This window comes from Brachyhypopomus gauderio, chromosome 15 (assembly GCF_052324685.1).
Source record: "Brachyhypopomus gauderio isolate BG-103 chromosome 15, BGAUD_0.2, whole genome shotgun sequence".
Taxonomy (NCBI): domain Eukaryota; kingdom Metazoa; phylum Chordata; class Actinopteri; order Gymnotiformes; family Hypopomidae; genus Brachyhypopomus; species Brachyhypopomus gauderio.
Window position 1 is genome coordinate 19,398,813 of NC_135225.1, and position 23,623 is coordinate 19,422,435.

At 43.9% G+C, this 23,623-nt stretch overlaps 4 protein-coding genes and 1 pseudogene across 7 annotated transcripts; 3 read left to right on the forward strand and 2 right to left on the reverse strand.

Annotated features, from left to right (window-relative positions):
• Positions 1–1,671: 1,671 nt before the first annotated feature.
• Positions 1,672–3,478, forward strand: cst7 (cystatin f). The gene is made up of 5 exons (XM_076973935.1): positions 1,672–1,924; positions 2,080–2,240; positions 2,480–2,655; positions 2,736–2,855; positions 3,268–3,478. Exons 2-5 carry the CDS (start codon positions 2,183–2,185, stop codon positions 3,358–3,360), a joined length of 447 nt encoding a protein of 148 aa, XP_076830050.1. The 5' UTR covers positions 1,672–1,924; positions 2,080–2,182; the 3' UTR covers positions 3,361–3,478.
• Positions 3,479–3,608: 130 nt separating this feature from the next.
• Positions 3,609–9,309, reverse strand: apmap (adipocyte plasma membrane associated protein). The gene is made up of 9 exons (XM_076973931.1): positions 8,832–9,309; positions 8,496–8,612; positions 7,496–7,611; positions 7,144–7,236; positions 6,508–6,624; positions 6,166–6,340; positions 5,816–5,950; positions 4,992–5,184; positions 3,609–4,843 (listed from the first exon to the last, which is right to left on the reverse strand). The coding sequence occupies exons 1-9, from the start codon at positions 8,921–8,923 to the stop codon at positions 4,634–4,636; spliced, it is 1,248 nt and encodes a 415-aa protein (XP_076830046.1). The 5' UTR covers positions 8,924–9,309; the 3' UTR covers positions 3,609–4,633.
• A 97-nt stretch (positions 9,310–9,406) lies between these two features.
• Positions 9,407–16,040, forward strand: LOC143476016 (uncharacterized). Of its 4 annotated transcripts, none has more exons than XR_013121212.1 (11): positions 9,407–9,486; positions 9,623–9,721; positions 12,449–12,516; positions 12,626–12,673; positions 12,854–12,918; positions 13,059–13,096; positions 13,216–13,295; positions 13,480–13,542; positions 14,492–14,554; positions 14,718–14,831; positions 15,289–16,040. XR_013121212.1 is itself a non-coding variant. In XM_076973932.1 (11 exons), the coding sequence occupies exons 2-10, from the start codon at positions 9,658–9,660 to the stop codon at positions 14,769–14,771; spliced, it is 543 nt and encodes a 180-aa protein (XP_076830047.1). In that variant the 5' UTR covers positions 9,407–9,486; positions 9,623–9,657; the 3' UTR covers positions 14,772–14,794; positions 15,289–16,040. The 4 variants fall into 4 exon arrangements, 3 of the variants coding, with proteins under 3 accessions (XP_076830047.1, XP_076830048.1, XP_076830049.1); XM_076973932.1 differs by having other exon boundaries at positions 14,718–14,794; XM_076973933.1 differs by having other exon boundaries at positions 9,413–9,486; positions 14,504–14,554; positions 14,718–16,040.
• On the forward strand, positions 10,051–11,820 carry LOC143476765 (uncharacterized; annotated as a pseudogene).
• On the reverse strand, positions 15,112–21,719 carry ppm1g (protein phosphatase, Mg2+/Mn2+ dependent, 1G). The gene is made up of 10 exons (XM_076973930.1): positions 21,279–21,719; positions 20,489–20,558; positions 20,252–20,337; positions 19,614–19,743; positions 19,065–19,513; positions 18,752–18,883; positions 16,964–17,198; positions 16,732–16,861; positions 16,538–16,634; positions 15,112–16,285 (listed from the first exon to the last, which is right to left on the reverse strand). Exons 1-10 carry the CDS (start codon positions 21,387–21,389, stop codon positions 16,097–16,099), a joined length of 1,629 nt encoding a protein of 542 aa, XP_076830045.1. The 5' UTR covers positions 21,390–21,719; the 3' UTR covers positions 15,112–16,096.
• Between the last annotated feature and the right edge of the window lie 1,904 nt (positions 21,720–23,623).

The window sequence follows — 23,623 nt, forward strand, 5'->3', positions numbered from 1 at the left end:
TCTACCCTATACTCTATCCTACAGACTCTACCCTACAGACTCTACCATAGACTCTACCCTATACTCTACCCTATACTCTACCCTAGAGACTCTACCCTATACTCTACCCTAGAGACTCTACCCTACAGACTCTACCCTAGAGACTCTACCCTACAGACTCTACCCTATAGACTCTACGCTAGATAACTACTTTTTGCCTACAGTATCTGACCTTTTCCTTTGAGATTTGGCTTTGGCTTTAGTACAGACTGGATAATATTCCGATCCCTTGCCATGTGACCCCAGAGAGAGCTCATATCAGAGTTTCTCAGATATTAACCTAGTGAAGCTCAGTTAGATTAACATTTGCTCTGTTTTGAGGTTAAAAACTGTATAACAAAATGGGGGGAAAAAGGCTATAAAACCCTGTTCATTTGGATTAAAAATATTAGAGACATCACTTATCCTATGAATCCACAAATGATCACATACAAAATTACAATCTGAAGGGACCACAAAAAAGAGCACAAAAAATTAAATGTATTCATCATTCGTTTTTCATTTCATTCCAGTTCAAAAGCAAACGCCATTGTTTCAGGTGGGTATCGGTTTGCATTTGCAATTACTGCTATACTTAGAATATTCATAGACTACATACGGTTGGCAGAGGGCACCAAACCAGTGTGGCTGGTGAGGTCTTACTAATCTTAACAAACACCACCTGCTTATGGGTTGAGAGCTGTCCCTGGCAGCGTTAGGGTGTGGGAGTTACCCTGCCAGGGTCGGTATGAAGAACATTGTGAGAGTATGCCCTCGACACGCGGGCTGCTGGAGCACGAGCTGCGAAACAACAGATGGAGAGGGATTTGTAGGGGTTCGGCAAGCGCGCGCTTGTGCGCCCCCCCCCCCTCATCTGTAGGCGAGAACACTGTAGCACGGTGGAAAAAAACACACAACTGCATCCAATTTAGCCTGAAGTGGCGGAACTGAATCACGAACAGATAAGATATGGGAGAGGGGCACGCGAAAGTATTTGATGTGGTTGGAGTGTGTGATTTCCATGTACGGAGTCGTAAAGCCCCCTTTGACATGTGCGCCTTTACAAGACGCATTATATGCGAGGGGGCAAGGGGGCAGTGGTTGGATTTGAACAGAAGCGATCAGCTATCATAAAGTGATCAGCCATCATAAAGTGATCAGCCATCATAAAGAGATCAGCCATCATAAATTGACAAAACTCGATTGAAGGAGGCTCGTAACATTTATAGACTTTCATCCGTTTTCTTATGGCTCTCTGAGCAGGACACGAAAAGAGCAAACCGCGACATCTTCACAAAAAACCACTTTTTGAAAACATGTTGCGCCTAATTTATTTAATCCTTTCTATAAAAGGAAAAAAAACATATTTTTTTGCATATTTTACATGGGCAGATACTGATAATGCTCATATTTCAAGAGGTATGAATTTTCGCAGTTTCTGATTGTTTAATATTAGATTATTCCGTATACAGGACCTGACAGCAGCAATGATCCTCTGTAGAGTCACTAATATTACAGCATCAGCGACACCTGCTGGCCAAAAACATGTTTCGTAAAGGCCAAGTCGCTGTCGTCGAGAACGGACCAGTCATGTAGTTAAATTCCACGACCTCGAGAAATATGCAGCAGCTATTTGCTTTTTTTTGTTTTTTTGGCAAAATCCTTTGATCAAAGACAAGAACAGATTTTTTTTTTACAAATTCTGCACTTGTAGGCCCTACTTGGTCCCCCATGACCATAGCCTCTTCATTGACGTTGCGTGGTTATGAGTTTAGTTTGAACACAGGATGTGTGGCAAACCGCTGGGGGTCCGTTGGCTGACTTCAAAACGACTATCTCTCTTATTTTCTGCCTCTGACGGCAGTATCATCAGTGAAATTCAATTAGATATTTTATACAGATACAAGTAAGAATAGCAAAAATGTTTGGTCATTGTCACGTTTGAGTTTTGAGTTGCAGTCACCAGCAAAGTATACTTAACACGCATTAATTTATTGATTTTGCTATGTATTATATGAGGTACTTCATATTGATATATGACGTGGCTTGGTATATCTGCAGTGTATGCGAGTGATGCATGTGACAATAGTGCATCAGTTATAGGAAAGTGGTTGAAGTGTCTCTGCACAGGAAGTAACTACGCAAACTGGCTGGTTGCACAGACATGGACGTCTGTTATCACTTCATTCTCCTCTTTCTTTTCACTGGGTTGTGCTCACTCGGTAAGGACCCTGTTCATTACACTGAAACTTCTGGGTTTTTTATTTTTATTTTTATATGTAGACTGTTGTTGGGTGAAACTGGTTTGGAGATTTCGTGGACTACTTTAAAAAATAACAGGCTCTACCTGGACACAAATTCAAAATCTATTTTTAATTAGAGCATAAATGTAAGCACCAACAACTTACATTATCAAGAGTTTATCAGACATGCAGTGATACGTTGGTTGAACCTGTTTCAGGAAAAAATCCTGTACACAGCCTTGTGAGTGGAGTAAATCCAGGAAAACCACAAAATATCAGCAAGAATGACACAGAAGTTAAAAGGGCTGTACTAATTGCAACCTACTCATTTAATAATCAATCCAACGATGCATTTCTCTTCAAGGAATCAGCTGTTGATGAAGCACAAAGACAGGTATGGTCCCCCACCACGTGTTAGTGTTCACATATGCAGTGTACATTGCAGTTAACGGTGCGTCACCCACTCTGTTGTAGGTCGTTAAAGGTGTGAAGTACATTCTGAAGATCGAAATATCTAGAACTGTGTGCAGGAAGAGAGAGCTGAATGTCGACTTGGATAAGTGTGCCTTCCAGTCACGCCACAGACTGCAACAGGTACTGTGGTTAACAAACTAAAAAGGTAACCAGACAGGTGATAAAGACTGCCCTGTAGGTGATATGTCCTGTTGGGTCGTGAGCACTGGACATCACATCCTGAAGCTTAATGAGCACTGGACATGTCCTGTAGGTTCATGAACACTGGACATGCCCTGTAGGTGATATGTCCTGTTGGGTCGTGAGCACTGGACATCACATCCTGAAGCTTCATGAGCACTGGACGTGTCTTGTAGGTTCTTTAGCACTGGACATGTCCTGTAGGTTCGGTCATGCAAGTTTGATCCCCAGACAAGAAATCAGTGGACAAAAAAATTCAGTAATGCATTCATTTTTAGAACCAAGCATTTCTTTAATCCCAGATATTGAGTGTTAACCATATCTTTAGCAAAGTATTTTCTCTTTCTTTCAGACTTTCCTGTGTAATTTTGAGGTGTGGGCACTTCCATGGTTGAAAATAATGAAGACCACATTCTTTCTCTGCCTTCCTTTAAATAACTATTAATATTCCATGCTAACCACAATTTTCTTTCGCCTCTTTCAACAATGCAAGCAATATGAATCTGAAATGAAACAGTATGTCAACGTTACGCTGCCACAGAATAAAACACCTGTTACCAACATTTCTGAAGTGATGTGGATATGAACTAATTGGTAAATAGACCCATTAACATTCATCACGTGCAACTGGCAGCATGTTCAGAAGAGCAGGATGGCATGTGATGATCCATTATTATCATTATTGTTTGGGATAAAGAAGGTATGGAGATGTTCGGAGGAAGCGCTCAAACACTAGATTATAGATCATGTAATTGGTGTCTTTCAGGTCCAGTAGGTGTTCAGATAAAGAACCTTTAATAGCCTCTTCCTCTTCTACACTCGTTTCATACAGAGTCTGGTCTCGTCTGTTCCCGGTTCCTGCCACCACAGGACTGGTGGGTGGAAGGTTTGGATGTGTTCATATGAACAGATTTGTTCTCCACAAGCTATCAAGTAATTGCCCTGAAATGTGCGTGACACCATATATTCACATACAGGTAGAAGCATTCAGCAGGAAATTATTGCTACTTATCGGTACCGTTATCAAAGCCGGGATGGTCTGTGTGAATGGAAGATCAGAACCTCCTCAACACTGATGCAGGTGTCATTGTGAAACCCAGACAAACTAGAATGAAAATATGAGATATATATCTCAGTTGGTCTGAGTGGACTAAACACAGAGAGATTAGTAATGGAAATTAAACGGTAAAGCTGATTTTAGGTGTTCACATTTGCAAGCTACATTCCAGTGTTGCATGAAGTCACACAATTCCCCAAGTCATCTTTAGCTCTGGTATTACAGACACAGCCTGTGTAGGAACCATGGTGACTATTTTAAGGGCCAGATGACAGCTCAGTGCAAATAAAACAAGACCAGGCGAAGAAAAGGCAAAACACCTCTCTTGTGGGTACGTGAAAATAGAAATGCTACCTTTTTTAAAATAAAGCAACCTGGTGCATTTTCCCAGACATGCTTACAGCAGGCCACACAAAAAGGGAGAATTAAAACATGGCGTTAGGCTCAGGGGGGAGTTAGGAGAACAAACGTGTACTGAGAGGAAGAGAAAGAAAAACAAAAAAAGAAAGAAAGAAAGAGACTGAAGTGAGGAATGGGCGTGAGGGATTCGGGTTGTTCAGCAGAGGAATACAGGTTCCTGTGTCCTCCTGTTAATATGCCCCCCCCCCCACAGAAAACGCCTTCCCCACCCCGTGGCCCCTGGCTGGGCGCTAAACTAATTTCAAACGCTGCTCAGGTCGAGTTTGCACAAGTAGGGTGAGCGGAAGGAGCCCAGGTAGAGGTGGCCGTTGTGCTCGTGCGCCTCGCTGACGTAGGCGGCCACGGTGCCGTGGGGGTCGTGGAAGCTTCGCACGCACGCCCCCCCCTCCTGCAGCTCCACCACCAGGCTGTAGCGCGGCACGAACTTCATCAGCATGTCCTGGCTGAAGAGCTGAAAGCACAAACACACGCTCAGGATGGGTGAGGTGGGAAAACAGTCTGGGACGCCCCCCCGGGGATCGAATGAACCCGCGAGCCTGCGGGTCTTCTCCCCGACCGAGCGGGACCGCGACGGGCCACGTGCGGCCTCACGTACCCACCTTAAAAATTAGCTTCTTAATCCAGGGCCTTTGGGACAGGAAGTCGAGCATGGAGAAACCGGGGTTCGGCCGCACCGCAGACATGGCGACCCAGTAACCCCCGGAGGAGCTGCGCCGGATGTTGTCAGGGAAACCGGGGAGATTGTCAACAAAAGTGTCCATGCCTCCTTTATTGAGCCCAGCGACGTGGACCCTAAGGGAATTCAAAGAGTCAACAGGTGTTTAGATCTCCACAGCAAGCACAGAAGCCATAGAGGCCATCTCCACACTCCTCTCCACACTCTACTGCTCTACAGTGTGCACTATTAAGCGCCAACACGCCATTCGTCCCTCCACACTTAATGAGGGATCCTGTTTCCTAGGCAACAGCAAGCTTGCATCATTTATCCAGGTGAGGTTCTTGGGGAATTCGCACTGCCTGGAGCAGATGGGCGAAGTGAGACGGCAGAGAGGGGGCGGAGCTCATTTACATATGGAACTCCGTTGGGAGACGTGATAAGGCGAGAGAAGTTGACAGGGGAGTGAACTGACCCAAGGCCAAGTGAGGAAACATCTAAAATAAGTAACGTTCAAGTCCTGGGAGGGTTGGATGGATGGGGGGGGTGGAGCTGTGGTAAGGCAGGGGGAAGGTAAAGCTGATTTCATGTGCTGAATTTGGAAGGAATCCGACAAGCCTCCCTCGTCTATATCAAGACGCGCGTTCCCTGGCGCGGTCCCCAAGAACGAGCCGAATCGCGTTTGCTGCTTAGAAGTTGCAGACAGCTGCAGTTGGTGAAATTCCGCTACTGTTGCTGCAGCCTCCGAGAGAGAAAAAGGAGCCTCACCTCCTTATTCTCGCCATCGTGGTCTCGGCGACAAGGACGGACTCCTCGTCTGGGAGGAGCTGGATACCGTTAGGGAAACGCAGGTTCTCCATCATGACAGTGACCTCTTTGGTCTCCGTGTCATACTCCAGAACCCTGAAAAAAAAACATGATGTTCTCAACACTGCAGTCGTTGGCTTAAACCATTTATATGACTGCTGCATAAATGAGGGATCACGCGATCTAACCGTGCTAACCTGAATGAAATCACAACCTCTAAAAACCAGGAGTTATACCACGGCCATAATGCCACTGGGGTCACCCCAAGCGCTGTGGTCGCTATGATATTTTTCGTTTTAAGCCCCGTTTACCGTCCATCTGCTGTGGCCTCCATGATGAGGTTCATGAAGTCTCTCCGCTGCCATCTGCTACTGGAGTCAGTGAAGTAAACCTTCTTTCCGTCCTGAGTCACATCCACGTCGTTGATGAAGGACAGGCGTCTGCCGCCCACCACCTTCCTGGCACTGACCAGAAGTGTGGACTGACCTGCAGGGCGGAGAGACACACGGAGGAAGAGGCCGTCAGCTGACGCAAGCATGCATGTGCCCCAACGTGTGATCATCTGGACCGTTTGAGAGAGAAAGAGAAATGGGGGAGAGAGAGAGAGAGGATGAAAGAAGTGAGAAATAGAGTCTATCGTCGTCGTTACTGACCTGTGATCGGGTTGACCTCGAACAGGCCCAGGTAGGCGTCGGCCACAAACAAAGTCCCATTTGGACCCACCCTGATTCCAAGCGGCCGCCCACAAACGTGCTCCCGCTCACGAGAACCTTCGGTAAAAATAATGAATACGTTTTAAAAAAGAAAAAACTAGCCGACAGCATTTATGCAGCGTTTTTACCACCTGCTGAAAGGCAGTTCCACCTACACTAGACTACAGCCCTGACGAGCCTAAATGTGTACCACTGTCTCCAAGTCTCTCGGACGCCCAGCACAGCAGCAGCTTTTTTAACAAGAGAGACATGCCTGACATATCTGACATAACCATCCTGGCTTTACAGTCTTAAGCTACCAATGCAGAACAGGATAAGGAGATGAGAGAGCAAACGTCGACCTGAACACTGACTGCAGCTTAAAACACACAAAGCAATCTGTGTTTTTTTTTCGGTTTGGTTTACTGAGTAACTATAATAATGACCGAGAATGAAAAATCGCTTCCCGGAGCTCAATCATGTGAAGTCTATGTGCGCTAACAATGACAGCTCTGTTGACAAAGACATGATTGTAAAATATTGCATAACAACACTAATGAGGGAACAGTTAAGTGTGGCAGTATGAACTGATCTTACCACATGGGGGATTGCCTAGAGTTGCCAAAACATTCATTTTCCTTCCGTCTATTTTTACTATCTTTCCATCTGCAGTCCCAGTGTACAAAACATCTGCAAGAAAATATATATATATTTTTTTAAAGGTGTCAAAAACTGCAGCTCAAATAAATTGTACCTTGAAATAAAATAACTGCTTTTTTACAGATGATATCAAACAGATACTGTTTAACAAACATATTTAAAAGCCATTCGGGTTAGATTTTCACCAGACAAACACACCTGACCTTTCACCTACATGGGCACATACCCACTCGTTGCACAATTACAAACTGTGTAAAAGGGTGAGAGGACACAACTGGTGTGTACTGACCTCCAAAATTGACAATAGATTCAGGTCCTATAAGTTGGTCTTCAAACAGTCTCTCCGCCTGCCTTAGCTTCAGGTTGGGTTCATAACAGCCGGTCATAGGAGGGGGCTCACTGAGACTAGCATGGCATGGGCAGGGTTTAAAAAAGACACGAGAGAAAAGGACATAAAAGGAAAGGAGGGGGGATAAGATTAATTAAACCTTGGATTCTCAGAGGCTTGTAATCCCAGTGGAGGTTTGAATTAAACTGGGGAACTGAAGCAAAACAAGGTTCAGCAGCTAACAAGAAGCCTGTAGCCGCAGAAAGATCAATCACACAGCACCGACACGGGGAGATGAATCTAAATGAGGAGTCACATCAGACTGGTCAGTCTTTAGTGCCAAGGGTGTTTGAATATTGAGCAGTCATTTTAGGCTTCAACAAGCAACCCCCCCCCCCCCCCCCCCCTTAGAAAATTGGACGATTGCCAGTGTTGGTTAAGCAAACACAGGAAGCATTTCAAAACTACAGTTGAATATTTTAAAACATCCATTGTCAGTGAAGCAAGGTTTTAGCCACTGCATGCTGTCGGTTTAAAACACTGAGCATAAAACCAATGCCCACTTGTAACCCCTTCCATAAACATTAGAGTTAAAGTAGAACGACAACATACATATCTTAGAAGATAATCCATGTAGCTCCAAAAATATCAAAATATCTTCAGCAAACATTTGAACGACTGTATGAAAATATTGTATAAAACCATTTATGAACCCAAGATGTTTGGCCATTTAGTTGATTTGATTGAACGCACTACATATAAATAATAATCGCGTAGTAAAGCGGATCAACAGACATTTATCTTCTGGAACCATTCCAAGTTCACCTATGGTCCTTTATTTCTTTTTTTTTAACCATATACTACATAACCACATAGACACATCACATAGCATGCATGTACATCACATACTGGAAAGGAAACAGCCCAGCATTTCCATTAAGCGCTCACCTGTTCATCTTACCTGAATGCCTGAGGCTCAATCGGACACTCCAGCAGAAATCCGACCACGATGAGCGGGAATAGCAGGAGTCCGCCCAGCGCAAGCAAAGTTACACGGAACACCTTCCCACTGTAAGTGCTGAGAGGGGTTTTTGACATTTTAAAGTACAATTTGACGCAAAGTACATCACCAACATGACTGTAAATGTCAGCACAACTCCCGGTGAGAGTCCACAGAAAACACCCATATCTGGCTACCTGTCCCGCTCACCTCCGCGTTGTACATCGATTATAAGATCGATATCGATAAAAACTAAAATATATCGGATATTGTTTGGCCAGCCGACCACTTACTCACCTTGTGCCCTTGTTATGGGGCTCATGAGTTTCGTCTGTTATTATTTGAGGTCTGTTCAGCCTCCTGAATCGCAGTCCTTCGGGTTCATTCATACTGAAGCGTCTGGAGTTCGTCTGTCCTTGAAGATCCTTCCCTAACGTTCACGATATTTACAGTATCCGTGGCTAGAGAGGATCTTCACATCGCAGCGGATGAACGTGGGTGAGCAGCTGGGAACTACCGCGATCTCACAGCCCCTTCTCGCCGCAGCAGTGCGAGTCTAGTGCGGAGCAGAGTGTGACACCAAGAGCGCCACTTTTCCACGATAATTCAATAAAATGTCCAGGCCGTCCACTTCCTACCAGGAAATTGCTGTTTGCAGCAATAAACTCGCCGTAGACGAAGGTGTTTTACTATTGCTGTGTAATTACCATTAATACACAGAATTGCAAGACCGATGGAAAATTGTAACTCCAAATCATATTAATTAAATAAAAAAAACGTAGCTTTATTTTTTTTACTTTAGCTAATTCTTTTGCAGTATATTGCAGTAATTATGGTGCTATATGCCACCGTATGGTGTTATTTGCCAACATGTGTTGTGCACCACACACACTTGTACATGCACTAATTAGTGTCTCTGTGAAAACATCAAAGTTCTACGTTATTTCAGGTGGTACGTATGTCTGTTTTATTTATGATCCAAGCGAAACTTTTATTTTGATATATCCAGGAGAACAGACTTCCGGAATGTGCTGGCGTGTGTGCAGTGGCTGACTTCACATTGTCTCTTTGGTCTTTGCTCGGTTTAGGATTCAGTGGGTCGTTAAGGCATATAACCTCTCCAATGGCAAATGTGGAAAACACACACGTAGCAGTCTGGATTGCGGTAAAAAGGCTTGACCTCAACGGTTAGTTTAATTTTGCATAATAATTGTACATTTTAGCGTTATATGAATTACTTTGACACGAGACAAAAGCTTTAACCTGGTTACCATAGCAACGCTGAGTGCTGTATCTAGCTAGGCTGTGTTAATACATCTGAAACATGTGTCAAAGACTTTTGGTTATTTAGCTAACTTATGAGCTAGAAAGCTAACCTTCGTTACCGACCCGTTTGTAGGTTTTAAATGAATAAAAGTACTACATAAACTTGTTTATTGCACCAAGACTTTATGACTTTGTCAGGAACTTCTATTTAAACAAAATTACTAAATTATACAATGCTCTTTTAAACATTATGGTCACTTTAAAATTGGGGTCAGTTTCGGCCCAGGTATAAAATAAGATTAGAAAACAATATTAAGTGCCAAAACACACTATACACCAACAGTTCACAGCCAGTTCTTCCTCCAACCATTAGATCTTCAGTTAGGGGCTTCTGTCTGTGACTTATTCATAAAACAAGAAAGGCTGACATGTCCAGACATTTAAGGCCAAATCAGTTTAGATTTGGTGTTTTGCAGAGTGAACATCTCCAGTTTACAGCGTGCAACAATAAGAAGATTTAATGTAAGCCAATCTCTGGATCATACCTTTGCTGATAATGAATCAGAGGACACACAACAGCATACTGATACAGATGAGCAGGTTTCTGAGGAGGAAGATGATGTGGAGTGTGAGCCGGAAGACACAGACACATCTGATGAGGTCATCACCGGTGCTGAAGCTGTTGACACATTCAAATCCAAATGTGGCAACATCTGTTGGAGCTCATCGACAGGCAAGAATATATTCCGGGCAACAATGTCACTTCAGACCTTTCAAACGGTATCAAGAGTCCTCAGATGTGACAACAGAGACACCAGAGCATAATATGACAAACTTGCTCCCATCAGGGATGTTTGGGAGAAATGGGTGCAGCTCCTTCCACTGATGTTCAACCCAGGGCCAGAAGTGACAGTGGACGAACGTTTTCTCCCTTTCCGTGGAAAATGGCCCTTCCACCAATACATGTCCAGTAAGCCAGGAAAATATGGCATAAAGATCTGGGTGGCCTGTGACTCAAAAACCAGCTACGCATGGAATCAACAGATTTACACAGGCACGTCTGCAAGTGGCATCCCTGAAAAACAACAAGGGAAAACGTGTAGTCCTCGATATGACATCTGCACTGCAGGGCCACAACATTACTTGTGACGGTTTCTTTACCGGCTATGACCTTGGTCAAGAACTTCTCAGGAGGAAATTCACAATGGTGGGCACAAAAATAAATAAATAAACCTGAGCTGCCTACTGAGATGTTGCAGGTGAAGGATAGAGCTCCACTTTCCTCAAAGTTTTGTTTTTACCGACACCGCCACTGCTGTTTCATACTGTCCAAAAAAAAAAGACGGAATGTGATACTGAAGTCCACTCTTCACAAAGACGCAGCTGTGTCATCAGGAAGTGACAAAAAGCCCATCATCTTTCTGGCCTGCAACGAAAACAAAGGGGGAGTGGACGAACTGGACAAGCTGACTGCCACCTCCACGTGCCAGCGAATGACCAGGAGACGGCCAATGGTTGTATGTTACAACGTCCTCAATGTGTCTGCATACAATGCATTTGTGTTGTGGACCCACGTTCACCAAGGGTGGAACTCAAACAAAACAAAAAAAAAAAAAACAAGTGGAAGATGTTTCTTGAGGAACTAGGAAGTTCCCTTGTCAAGGCACACATTGAGCAAAGGGAACGTGTGCCCCGCGACCCAGCCACCGCAGCCTTGGTCAGACAGCCGCAGGGCTCGCCAAGCACTCCGTCCACACCTACATCAACACGGGCATCAGCACCATCCTTCTCCTCCTCCTCAGCCAGCCCTTCCTCAACATCAGCACCAGCAGCCACAACCCCAGTGAGACCACCTGACTGAAAATGAGGGAGGTGTCAGGTCTGCCCTAGCAATCAGGACAGAAAGACAAACACATTGTGCTTCAACTGTAAAGAACACTCTAAAAGGGTCACTTTTTGCCACACGCATCTAGAAACACAAATACGTGTGCGTGTTCTTACAGTATTTATGAAACGAATACTTGCAGTCATTGCAGTTCTGTTGCTTGACTGGTTGTTGTTTGTTTGAATTTGAAAATCTACATTTTATTATTATTATTATTATTATACATATTTATTACTTATTACTAGTTCTGCTTTTCATTTTGTATTAAAATTTTATAAAAATTTGCCTTGTTTTCTAATACCCTTCAGTAATAGCCAGGTAACATAGCACCCTTTAATTTATTTATATTATTCTCTTGAGGTTCATTTGACTATTGTTGTATACTGAAAACGAGGTGTATCCTGTCAAAAGAAACACCCAGGGGCCCACAACAAAAATATTTAAACCAATGCTTTAGATAAGGAAACCTAATGTAATAAGGTAAGATGTAATTAACTAATTCGTTGACAAATAATTAGTTTTTAGGGTATCTAATGGCTAATTTGACACACGGGACAAAACCGGCTCATTAACATAATAGATAGTAACAGAACACAAGAGGAAGGTTAAGACAATTCTAGAAAGTAACTTTAGTTCTCTTTACTGTAGTGTACTCTACTTCAGGTTGTAAACATTGCAGTTTAATACACAATATACACATCACAGCTGACAAGTTAGCTAGTTATTTGCTTCGAACCAATAGTGATCACTGGTTGTTTTCTAGATGACAGAATTACAGCTTTAAGGAAGATTCTTATACCCAGGGGGACACAAATGACCACAGTAAGACAGGTATGTTACGTTGCCTCTTAGTGTAAAATCATTCTTCACATCCTTTTTTGTGACTTTCTGTATTTTACCATCCAAATGATGGAGAGTGAATCTTTCAACTTCCTCCCAGATTGTAGCCCATTCTTTCAGACTGGACATCGCTCAGGTGGTGTTAAAGGTATTTTGAAATATTGAAAAGTCATTTTTATTGGTTTTGTTAGGGTTGTAATGGAATACATAAAGTAATATGAATTATATATATATATATATATATATATATATATATATATATATATATATATATATATATATATATATATATGAAATTGTATACAATAAACTAAACATGTTATTCCAGATACGAAACAGTCGAGATTCTTTAATCCCATTGAACAGCTTCATACCAGGGAACAGCAAGCAAATGTAAGTCTATTTATTTTGTATATTTATATATACACAACAACAGCAAATGAAAGCATTTTCATAAGACTTGTCAATATTACTGTGGCAATTTTACTTATTACTTGACCATTCATTAAAACCTTGTATATCATACAATCCAGGCCTTATATCTTGGAGGTGGCAAAATACTTTCAGCACGGTACGGTTACTTATACTCATGTCACGGTGGGGAAGTTAAGATTTAAATTTAGATTTTATGATAAATGATAGTTTTGCATTCATAAACTATTTTGATATGGTGTTTCTATATAAATGAAGTCAGTGCAAGGCCCAGAAGTTCTCCCCCGACAGTGATTAATAGAACCCTGAAGTCCAGACTGCAGAGTGTTGTGAGAAGGGTGAGAAACCACAAATCATTTGAATAGCCATGTCAAATTTACCAAATACAGAAACAGAAAAAACTTCAGCTTTTATCTCCATCTCCTATATTTTGTCCTTAGACAATGTTCTCTCTGCCCTTATAAATGCTGCAGCCTGTATTCCCCTGTGATAAGGCCTTGTCATAAGTTCCTGTCGTTTTAGATTGAAAGGCTGGAGACGCTCCTTCCTCAGATCAAGCAAAAACGTCATGAAAAGACGATCAATGTAAATACGCACACTACACTGAATATCCTAAATCAGTGGTTCTCAAACTGTGGTACGCGTACCACTGGTGGTACGCAGAGCACCCCGCGGTGGTACGCCAGATGAGCTCGGAAAATAAAAGATGCTTTGAGTTTTTTTTTTTTTTTTTTACACAACACATTTTTTTAATTAAAACAGAATTATGACAAGTCCTGAAATTCAGAAACTAAAAGGGATGACTCGTATTATTTGCGGAGAAAATGTCGCTAAACAGCTCGATCTGGTGCATCTTTCAAACGACACAGTCACTCGCAGAATTGATGAAATGGCGAACAACGTCAGACTAACATTGACCGAGAGAATTAAAATGAGTAAATGCTTCTCACTGCAGTTAGATGAATCCATAGATGTCGCAGATTTAGCCAACTTGCTCGTTTCCGTGCGATATGAGTATGAGGGCATGTCGCACGAAGACTTTTTGTGCTGTAAACCCCTACCAACACGAAATACAGGAGAACTACATTATAACATATGTGTGTAATGAGCAGGGTTGCCAACTTTCACGCATTGAGCGTGAGACACACGCATTTGACCGTCTTCACACGCCACACATCCGATTTCTCACGCCGACAAAAAAAATCTAGTTTATTTACCTCTGATCCACATCTATGATTCAATGAGTTACTAGTTCGCTCTGGCACCAACCACCGCGATATAATACTTATCTTGTGTCCATTTTACATCCTCCCGGTAACAATTTACGTTCGCTAACCCCCCGTCAACAACTTAAACTCGCCAAACAGCTTTTTCTTTTTTTTTTTTTTTGGGGGGGGGGGGGGGGGGGGGGTGGTGGTACGTGGAGGTTTTTCGTTTGACAGTTGGTGGTACTTTGTGTAAAAAGTTTGAGAACCACTGTCCTAAATAACACACCTCCTTAATTATATCAATAATAATTCTAATAATGAAATAGAACTGTTTGCAGGACAATGAACTGTTAAACCAGAAGCTGATATTTCTTCACAAAAGAATGCAAGTGAGTGACTTTGGGTCTTACCACTGGGCGTGAGCTGCTGTGTACCGTTTACTGGACCTATCTGTAATGCGATAGATGTGATTACTGAATTCTGAAATTATTATAGAGCTTACAGATTTTGTGCGGCATTCTGATATTTAAGACCTTTTCCTGCCTTTAACAGGCAGCAGATTCTTACAGTTGGGAGGGCATGTTTGGACGAGCGCCACTCTGGTGAACACTGTGTTCACCATCTCCATGGTGAACTACAGGGATTCTCCGTCTGATCACCAAAATTGTTCAGTATTTTAGATCTAGAATGTTTGAAGTGATTAAATATGTGCTTTTTTTGAATGGATATTTAAGAACTATTTCATATTCAGTTAGCATCTTTATGTATGATCTCTGTAAAATGTTAAACTTATTGAACTACAGTATGTCTAGCTCAAGCAGTTCAAAACAAGAAGTTTGTGCCGATTATGGAAATTCAGCATATAAACTTTATCAATCTGTCATATTAACTATTGTCATCTACACACCTGCTATGTCTTTCAAGCAAAAGAAAAGCCTGTGCCAAGTTGGTCTCCACTCCTTTATTTTTAAGAAAGATCTCGTTCCGAGAAATGTTTGCTGTTTGAGAACTCATAAAGATGCTTAAAAGTACCAAAATATAATTTTCCAAAATACCTTGTATAGAAACCATAATGATCTACTTTAGTGTTTAAACTGAAGACAGAATCGCTATCCCTTTGCAGTTTGTACCTCAACCCTGCACAATGATTAAGTGGTTACTTGCTGGACACAGTCAGACTGATGGTGTCAGGCGCAGGTCCTGGAAAAAAGATTCACTCCGCCAACTGGATCACCACTCACTAAAACGGTCTACAGCTTGAGGAACCAACGACTTTCAGAATGACTGTACCTAAAAATGTTTTTGTTTTTTTTTTAAATGAAAAACAAAGGAATGTTAATGTAATCTCTAATCAGATTTCATTTTTTTGTGATTGAGATTCTTTCGTATCATGAAGGCTGAATGGTTTCTTATGAACACCTCAGCTTGTTTTCACTTAAATAAAACAGGATCGCATTCATTGCTTAATTTACAAAAATGTATTTGATTACAATTACATATGGGTGTCAAGAAAATAAGTCACGAATACTCACAATGGAAGGAAAACGTTCCTGGGAACACTATGTACTATATACAAGGGAATAGGACTAGGCAGAGTACATAAAGATTCACAGACTTGAGTCATTCGCATGACGCCACATTTGCGCTGGGACAGCTGCAGTCGTCCTAGTGAACAAGTTCATACGGGCCTACTAAACTAATTACCCGTGAAAAGAAAGAAACGGGAAAAAAAAGGAAATGGCTGTTTTACAGTTCATGGTTTTCTTGCACCTTCAAATTACTTAAAACAAACATTCTTGGGGAATCATCCATTTAAAAAAAAAGAAAAGAAAAGATCCAGCGGGTCCGTTGTCGAGAACGGAAAATAAGGTCCGATCTCCGTCTTCGTCAAAAGAACGTTTAAAAGGATGCCACGCCCGCCGACGGCGGCTCTATTCAGTTTTGCTTTTTTTGTTATCGCTGCCGTTCTCCTCGGACGTCTGCTCGTCCAGCTTTCGTTTCTTGGTGTGCTCGGCCGAGCGGCCGCCAGCGTGCGGGCTGAAGGCCACGATCATGCAGGTCATGTTGTCGCACCCGGTTCCGTCCCCCGACGTGTCTGGGGCCAAGCAGTGGTCCAGCAGCTGAGAAGAGGAGACAGAGGTTAGCCATTTCCACGTAACGCCACTGGTAACGCTAAAGAAAAGATGCAGTCAATTTGTCTTGATATGCAAATAAACGACAAAGAAGGAACCGGACTTCAAAATTATGAATTTTGTAAAACAAAGCAATACATGTTTGAACCATCAGCTGGATTCACACAAGTAAAGGTAAATGTTCTATCTTGAATTACCGCGTGAATTACCATGTGTCAGGGAATCTGCTTTCATACGTACCTCTTCAATAATGCTAGAAAGTGGTCTGTTTTCACCACCCTCAGCTTTCAATCTTTCATTTACAAAGTCCACAACCTCTTGACTGCTCATTACATTCCTATAATAAACATTATTAAACATCATTTTAGACAATCACAACTCCTCCCACGTGTATGTGTAGAAACAGACAGACGCGTAAAACATTTGGGTCTCACCAGATTCCATCACAGGCAACAACCATGAATTCGTGCTCCTCGTTCAGAGTCAGCACTTTGACATCCGGTAAAGCAGAAATCATCTGCTCCTCAGGTGGAAGGCCTTTGTTCCTTTTATAAAAGTGGTCCCCTGGAAACAACACACCAAAGTTCAGGGCGTCATGGTCATACAAGAAAATAATTATTTGTTCTCCGTTTCAAACGGCAGTGGCACAGAACCAGGCCCGCTCACCGATGGCTCTGGAGAGGTTGAGGCCTCCGTTGACACGGCCGTCCATGGTCACCTTGCCCCCTGCGTTCTTTATCCTGGCGAGCTCCAGTTCGTCCTCTGGTTTGTGGTCGTAGGACATGTCCACTGCCTTGCCCCTCTCCGACACCACGCAGCGGGAGTCCCCAGCGTTGGCCACTATGAGCTGCTTCCCACGGATCAGCGCCACCACGGCAGTCGTCCCACTGTCCGAGCCAGGCTGGAGAATGGGCCCGAGGTAAAAAAAAAAATCACAATCACACGTTGCTAAAGGCAACTCCTCCATGCATACTGATTCAAAATAGTTTTTCAGATGATTCCAAAACCACGGCAGTGCCAAGATGAATCGATGTTGCTGGTGTCATTGGCCCAAGAAAGGTTTCAGATGAGCCATCCACTTTAAATGGAAGGGTTGTTTGGAGCCATATCGAAGGGCACCAGCCATACACTGCTGTTGTGTTGGATGCACACACTTAGGTAAAACATTTACTGAGCAAAAGGTGTTATGTTTATGAAAGAAAATAATTTATTCCCGAAAATATAGGATACTGATGCTAGGAATCTTCAGGAAGATCCCAGCTTAGGAACAAGCCAAGTTTTCAAACTGGCCATTAGGGATCATGGCGATAGATGAATGCAGTGTTCTTCAGTGTTCTTTGAAACTGTAAAAAGTATATTTACCATTCTTAAAATGGGTTTAGAATATATTTAGCTGCTTGTTTTTATATATATATATATATATATATATATATATATATATATATATATATATATATACATATATATACACACACACACAAGGCCAAAAATTCTGAGACATTCACAGAACATAATGCCATATTGCCATTTTTTGCTGTAATTCTTAAAGCACTGGACCATAAAACACCTTTTAACATGCTTACAAATGTGATCTTATGATCACACAATTTATCTAATTCGCATCATTTGAATAAGGTGTGCTGGTTTGCAGAAAACATGTTCAGAGCATTCCAGGATTGCAACTAGGACCCAGTTGGGAACTGGGAACAAAAGACTTGTCTCCCAGCACAGACATCAGGACCGAGACCATGCTATTGTGTAAAGGACTGCAGTGCTCTGGGACCCGGCTAGGGCACACACACACCCCCCGACCGTGACGGCCCGTTCTGCATGGCCGTCCCATGGGAAACGGCTACAGCGTGCTCACAATACTGCTGCACTGTGAAAGGCGCCGCACCTGGACGCAGTTCTTGGCAGAGCAGAACGCTTTCGGAGTTTAAAAGTCGAACTTTCTAGAACAGCAAGAGCACCACGTGACGTCAACTGCTGAGCATACCAAATCTCAGAGGTGAATCATCTGTTAAGCAGGCCAATGTTGGGCACTGGTGTCAGGGTAATGTTAGTGATCAAATATAAGGTGCTATGCAACAAGCCTTGTTGTAAGTCACACAGCTCCCTCCTTGCCATAAAAGAGAGGGGGAAACTCCAACTTGGCAACATGACTAGACAGAGCAAAACTCGAGTGGTACATTATTGTGCTTACAATGAAAGCTCCTCACTTTTTTTTTAGAATCAGCACAAAATGCTTTCAACACAGCTTCACTGTGTGATTGATTTTCCACAGGAAAGCGGTCCCTTGCGTTTGTGGTCTTGGTGTTACCGTAAGCTTTGCTTTCGAGTAAGAAGCGGCTGTGGATCGTTAAACACAGCTTCAAGTGCTTTTCCACAAAACTACTCCACACATCAGAATGGACGTCGTGTTGGATGCACCAGGTCGTCGGTGGCCACGCTCACCTCTTCTTTTCCGTCCATGCCTGGCAAGCACATTTCCTCCTCTTCCTCATCCGTGTCTTCCTCTTCCTCCTCCTCAGTGTCGTCCTCTTCATCATTTTCACTGCTGTCCTCACCATCTTCCTCACTGCAGTCCTGGTGGACACGGACACAAAAAGGCAACAAAATGGACATCAGTTACTAGTTTGGAAAACCCCTTTAAAAGAAACTCATTATTAATACATGCAGAACAAATCGATCATAGTCCTCACTCCTTGGATCAGAATTTCAGCCGATTTGTAAACCCACTGTAGCACCAGTCCCTCTGCAAGCTCACCTCTTCATCGCTGCCCTCCTCCTCTTCCTCGCCGTCCTCCGACTCGTCGCTGTCCTCGAAAAACTTGGACTTGGCGCTTCCCGGTGCGGCCGAGGACGAGCAGGACGGCCCGGCGTCCCCCGTGGCTCCGGCCTTCTCTCCGCCGGCTCCGGAGCTCCCCCCGCTGGACACCGCCGTCGCCGCGGCTCTCCTGCACGCCCTCGTCCTGGAGCCTCCGGCCGCCTCCGTCGCCTTGGCCTTCCCGTTGGCGTCCGTCTCCGGGGCGCCGCGTTCCGCCTCGCCGTTGATGCCCTTCTCGGCATGGGGCTTGTCTCCTTCCTCCGTCTCCTTGGGGCGATCCTGGCTGGGTTTCTTGGCCAGCTTGTTCAGGTTCTGCCCGTATCGGACGAGCAGCTCCTCGATTGTCATGGTGGCTTCTTCGTGAAGGAGAGCAGCCTCCTCGTTATCCACTGACGGGAAAGGAAATGTGAAACATCGGAACTGAGACGTACTAAGTGCTCGGCGCTCTCGGGCCGAAGCCGGGACACGATCGTGCCAAGGTTCACTCACCGTCATCTTCATCTGCCACTTTTTCTGATGTTGCCTCCTCTTGTGGGCGGCCAGCTATCTGAACGAGCTCTTTGATGACTTCCTCTGTGGTTATTCGACTATCTATAGCCAGAAAGGCGTCCTCCAGGGCCTGCACAAAGGCAAGCAACAGGCACTGAGCTCCAGTCGCAACGTAGCGTTGTTAAGGTGCAAAAACAGATTAAAGATTCCAAGGACAACGAGTGTTAACGGGAAATGAATCCTGAAGCAAATATTTTACTACTGAATCATGTCAAATCAGAGGCAGCTCTGCTGTCCCAGGTCAACACCTGCTATCTGGCTCTAGTGCGTCTTTAAGGGCTGTAAATTAAAATATCAAATAAAAGCCTAAATGAATTTTCATTCAAATGACAGCAATATCCTAGCATCCAGTGTAGTACGCCAGACGAATATAGGCCACACGTTTACCTTATACCACCCAGAACATCTGAGTAAACAAAATTAACAAGGCATTGTGAGTTTTTAGTGGCCTAGAGGTTCAATAAATATATTTTTTATATTGTTTTATTTCAGGGGGGCAAAAAAACACGTTCATGCTAGGAAGATAGCTCTGTCGGTTTCAGATCAGTAACAGACCTTACAAATGGTGGATAGCTTACCTTCTGCAGTTTGCCATCTTTATACGCTTTCTGCTCTTTTATGATGTCCGGCAAATATTTGGAACAGTACAAAGCAACTTCTTCACCTGATGAGGTAGAAAAAAATGCTTGATACATTTACGACTAACACACTGTACATCCAACTTTAAAGGACCCCTCCACAGGTGTTTGTTTCCCCCGTTTTTCCCGCTTTATCAAGCACGTTTGCGCAAAATGGAGCCGCTGGCATGAACTCACCGCCGTGGCCGTCGTACACGGCGAACATCGCGGTCTCCTCGTCCAGCTCAGGGATGCAGTTGTGTGCATCCTGCAAATGGAAATCAAATGTCAGAAATGGGTGAGGCACACCGGCTCCACGGCACACACACGACACGGTACGAGATCACACACGCGCGCACGGTGCTAGATCACACACACGGTGCTAGATCACACACACGGTGCTAGATCACACACACGGTGCTAGATCACACACACGGTGCTAGATCACACACACACACGGTACTAGATCACACACGGTACTAGATCACACACACACACGGTACTAGATCACACACACACGGTACTAGATCACACACACACACGGTACTAGATCACACACACACACGGTACTAGATCACACACACACACGGTACTAGATCACACACACACACGGTACTAGATCACACACACACACGGTACTAGATCACACACACACACACGGTACTAGATCACACACACACACACGGTACTAGATCACACACACACACACGGTACTAGATCACACACACACACGGTACTAGATCACACACACACACGGTACTAGATCACACACACACACGGTACTAGATCACACACACACACGGTACTAGATCACACACACACACGGTACTAGATCACACACACACACGGTACTAGATCACACACACACACGGTACTAGATCACACACACACGGTACTAGATCACACACACACGGTACTAGATCACACGACAGATCCTGCTCTCCCATCTCCACCACACGGGGAGCCGGCGGCCGTTTTAACGTCTTACCTCCATCGAAATGCGCCAGCCCTGCATGGCTGCGAGCCCGTAGCTCAGGTTGTCGTTTCCTCCGTCGGCCGCCGTTTTCTCCGTGCTGGGCTGCGACAGGTACGCGCCCATGATGCCGCCACTGACTGTCGCGACGCTCGGGGGGAAAGATGGAAATACGCGGCGGCGATTAAACCGGTTTAAGAGACTCAAGTTTGGCGGACGCGCTCAGATGTGTGCGGACTGCAGGTGTGCGGCCGATCTCGCAAACATCGCGGTGTATTCCTCCGCCGGTGTGATTAAAGCGCGTGTTAGAGCCAGTAAAGCGGGTGGGATCTCTCACAAAGACGAAGTGTAACACGTGTGAGCGCCGACAGAACCCACATAATCACCAGCGCGGCACAGCCGTTCTAGAACGGGCGGACTGAGATTCTAACCGGAAACGGAAGTCCGAGTTCGCGCGTGAACTCTTGGCTCGCGCGGGAGTCGTGCTCGTGAGAGCGGCTGCTGCGTCACCCTTTGCGCAGACGAAACGTCCACGGTGTGGCATTTGTTTAACGGAATTAAACAGTCGTTGTGTTGTTACAATGGTTATGTAATAAAAGCTTAAAAGTATGTTTCGGTGTCGTTGACTTCAGAAGTCAGCTAGAAGAGTGGTCTTTTAAGGCAGTGGTTTTCAGTCACAATCTGATGAGCTCAGTCAGATACTGTCAACATAAGCACATTCCAGTATATTTCTGCAGTGTAGGATGTAATATTGACGAAGGGCCGCTGAACTAGTCAGAAAAAAACAAGAAGGGGGGGTGTAGCAAAAAAAAAGCTAAATATTAAATATATTGTGTATGAAGATAGTGAAGAAGAATAGTAGACCACGTGAATAGACTACGAGTAAAATAGACTAGAGAAATTCTCATTATAAATGCTGCATGTTTTTGGTATATGAAACTAATAAACTATAAAATACCAACGAGGCCATAACCGAATACGCAGTATTTCAAATGAAAATTCGATAGAAGGCGCCAAAGTAAAGAATGACAATAGCTCGATTTTTTTAGAGTCCACTAGAGGGCTTCTGTTTCACAGATGAACATCATTTCAAGCTTAAAATATGCATTCCAATGCTTCACGAACTGCTTCGCATTTTTTAATATGGCACTTCCGCACCTAAAACTATGAAGACTGTGAGACTTCTAGATTCATACTGAACGTGTATATCATAATTATTGTGCGCACAATACTGATTTTATTTCTTTTTTTCCTCACAAGAACAACGCCCTCTAGCTAAAGTGTAATTACACGTTGTGATATTAACATTAAAACAATTTTTCCATTTGAAAAGCTGTAGGACTTAGGAAATATGTATGTGCTGACAGAATAGGCCTATTTAATGCTTCTTCTGAGACTTTAATCGATCCTCCACAAAGTATGGCTGGCAAAACTGTGGTGTCTCATCACAGGCCCCAAGCAGAAATCAACAAGCACACTATGACGTTCCAGCAAATCTCCCAGAGAGGGTCATCCCCCAGCGTAGGCTAAAAAATGGGAGTCCCCACTGTGATTGACATTTCGAAAGGAGTCCGTCCAGATGGAGAGGTGTGAGAAAGTCTCTCAGCTATAGAGCCGGGGGGGGGGGGGGGGTATTGGGGGGTTCTGCTCCCTCAACTGCTGAGTCACATGAGTGCTCTTTGTTTGGCCTGGAGCAGCTGATATGTACAAACACGCACACACACACACACACACACACACACACACACACACACACACACACACACATGCAGCTAGAGCGTGGGACCAGCGTGGCACTCGCCCACCTAAACAAACAATGGGCAAAATAAACGACCATCTATGAAATTAAAGATAACAGCCCGACTAAACACAACTTGTTCAAAAGGCATGTAAATATTATTTCTTTTCAACCGCTTATCTCTCATATAGGTCCAGGATATAGATATATTCAAGAAATTCCCTTGTAAGTATTTTATAATTAGTTGGTCCCATTATTCATGACTAACTCCTAAACCCTCTGATGAGACACCTAATGAGACTTTTTCCAGCCGTATGTCTACTGATTTTTTTTTTTCCACAGTGCCGGAATGAGACGTATTTGCTCAGTTTGGGGAGGGGGTGTAGGGGGGGGGCAAGGCCTCCACTCTCCACTCTTTCACGCACTCACCCCCTTTTTTTGTGCCTGATGTGAACAACTGATGACCCGGGAATGTGTGATCCCCCCCGGGGATTAGGGCTCGCAGGAGTCTATGGGTATGAGACACTGCCATCTGCCACCGGGCACATTCATACCCTCGGCAGAAGGCCGCATCGTTTGTTGATTTAAATGGAGAACTTAACTTTCCCAGGACAGTATGACC